General features: G+C 37.5%; 1 protein-coding gene across 1 annotated transcript in view; it reads left to right on the plus strand.

The window, feature by feature from the left end:
• The first annotated feature begins 208 nt into the window (after window positions 1-208).
• Window positions 209-2,628, plus strand: part of LOC106526795 (acyl-CoA-binding domain-containing protein 5) — a 24,576-nt gene continuing 22,156 nt past the window's right edge. The window contains exon 1 of the mRNA XM_014021479.1: window positions 209-477. Coding sequence (XP_013876933.1) covers window positions 396-477 — 82 coding nt within the window. The 5' untranslated portion in view covers window positions 209-395. The remainder of the gene's footprint in view (window positions 478-2,628) is intronic.

Here is a 2,628-nt window from a genome sequence, read left to right on the forward strand (position 1 = left end):
TTTTTAATGTGTGTGAAGGGGAAAAACATAGGTGCTTAATTGCAAATTTCACATTTACCTTGAGTAGACTTTAAACTCTAATATCAATCGTTTTTAAGAAATTAAATATATGCAGACAAAATTTTACCTTTTTGGTGCACAGACGGAAACCATTCGGCCTACGTTTCCCATGAGCCTCAGAGGTTTAAATCCCCGTTCAGGAGCGCTTATGGGTTTTGAAGGGCTATGAGCCTCTTTTCATCAACATCAGGGGCAATAAAAACTATCTCTCCCATAGTTCCTTGCGGATCAAAACGCTATTCAGCTCATCCTCAACCGGAGAGATTGACTTTCTGCAAGCAGGAACCGGGTTTATTCAATAATTGGCTGTTTTTTCCCTCAGTATAGGCTACGGCATGTGGCAGGAGGAGGACGAACACAGCCTGGAGGAGAAATTTGCCGCCGCCGTTCAAGTGATCCAGAGTTTGCCTGAAGAAGGTGATGACTCATTTCAATCTGCTCTGCTGGGTGATTAAAGTAGCTGATTTTGTGCAATAGTCAGTGAAATGTGTGTCTATTTGGAGAGTAAACATTCCAGGTGAACGACTTATAGCCTTCCCTGCTGGGCTGCATGTAGGCTGCAAATCCTCTCAAGCTCAGTCTGGTTGAATGGAGACCATTAGAGGATCCATTTTTAAGTCCCTGTGTTATTCAAGTTAGGGCTCAAGCTGGTCTACATTACTGTTTATCAACTTTTCTATAAGTCAGTCATTAGTTTGTAATTGTGCTTTTTTAAGTCTTTTTATTTCCAGATTTGGGTATTTATAATTGCAGTTTGTTTTATCACAAAAGTAGTCTATACATCAACAAGCAAATAAAATAGCTTAACAAATACGTAGAAAAGGTTGTGGTTGAGGAAGCTTGTTCCTTGTAAATGTTTTTGAAATGTTTACCTTCAAATTAAATATGTAGTCTACATTTTATTTTTTTAGAGAATTGGACAATTAGCCATAGCTGTCACAGTAATTAGCAGTAAAGGGGAAGTGCCCCCCTCACAAACCAATTAATTTCACTTGGCTGATAGGAGAATGCTCATACTAAGTGTTATTTATGTAGTATATATTTACCATCTTGTCAAAATACATCAGAATGCAGGACATCTGCTTCATTCAAAACTTTCTGGGGACAGACCCTCAAACCTCCCACCAATGTGTCTCCACCAATATTAAAGGGCCAATATTATGTGTTTCTCAGGCATACATTTAAATACTAAACCATAATAAAGTATCAATGTCACCTTTAGCTGTAAATAAAATGCAGTTTTTATGTTTAAATAGAAAATAAACTTACCTTTTCATCACTTTCTCTTCTAAACGCCTTGAAATTGGCCTCTGTCTCTTTAAGAACCACCTGCCGCTTCTGCCCTGTCTATTTGGGTGCTGGGGGGGTTCGCGCGTGCGCTATGATGCAATTTACTTGGCATCTGAAAATACCTTTTCCTCAAAGGTATTTTGAATCTGAAAAGAGCTTCACTGAGTGAGAAATAGTGGAGCTCAGCAGTTTAAGTTTCACTTTCACTCGTTTGCTTTGTTACTGCCGAGAGCCTGCAGGAGTCATGGGTGGGGTGTGTGGGGTGGGGGTGGGGAGGTGTGCTCCGTCATAAGGAAGTTCGGCTTAAAGACACGTCCCAGGAGCGTTTCTGGTGCCAAAAGGTGTTTCTGGTCCCCACCTGTCGTTTTGCTCCTCAGCATTGCTGCCTAAAAACACTGCAGGATTTCTCAAACATACATGAATGAGTCAAAGTAAAGCTTTGGGCATGTTTTTTATGAGAGTATAACATTATAACATGATATAAAACTCAAAAAAGTTGATTTTACATGATATTGCCCCTTTAATGCTTCTTATGCACCTGAAAAAGACTGATGTAAGGACAGTAACTTCCATTGCTGACATCTTTTAATTCATTTGTAAATAAAACACTTCTGTGCAGTGAGTTAACCATAGCCCCCTCTATTAAACTAGAATGAACCGGTCTGGAAGCCGCAGGGCCTGAAGCAAAGATTAGATAACTTGTCCGCACCGTTGGCCAATGGAGACTGACATCGTCACATGGCGGCCATCTTGCCACAGGGAGCACGCCCACTCTTAACATGAATATGAATGATACATTTACTATTAAAATAACCACAATGCTCAATTTTCATCTGATTTTCAAACAGTTTTGTTGTAGTCATGAAAGATGTTATACTTTTAATGGACTCATATAAAATAACAAAATGCAGATAGGTAAAGCAATAACAACACAGAAGACATTTACACTACATTTACAAGTATTTTACAAATAAAAATCTAAAGCAAAATTATACACAAGTTCATAAAAAATGGTACTAGCAGTTGTAGTCAATATGAATGAACCCATTTGTCCATTTTTCCAGACATGCAAATATTAAAATTATGTGACTTTATGATTCTTTACATAATACAAATAATCCATATATTTGGCATGTTATATATATGTATAACATTATATTATAACTTCTTAAATTGTATTTTGGTGAAATTTGTATTGTAATGCTATTATTGTATTGTTTTAGTACTACATTCAACAGAAAACATATTACAGTTGTGTGATTCATTCACAGTGAACAT

Source organism: Austrofundulus limnaeus, unplaced genomic scaffold (genome assembly GCF_001266775.1).
Source record: "Austrofundulus limnaeus strain Quisiro unplaced genomic scaffold, Austrofundulus_limnaeus-1.0 Scaffold294, whole genome shotgun sequence".
Lineage (NCBI taxonomy): Eukaryota > Metazoa > Chordata > Actinopteri > Cyprinodontiformes > Rivulidae > Austrofundulus > Austrofundulus limnaeus.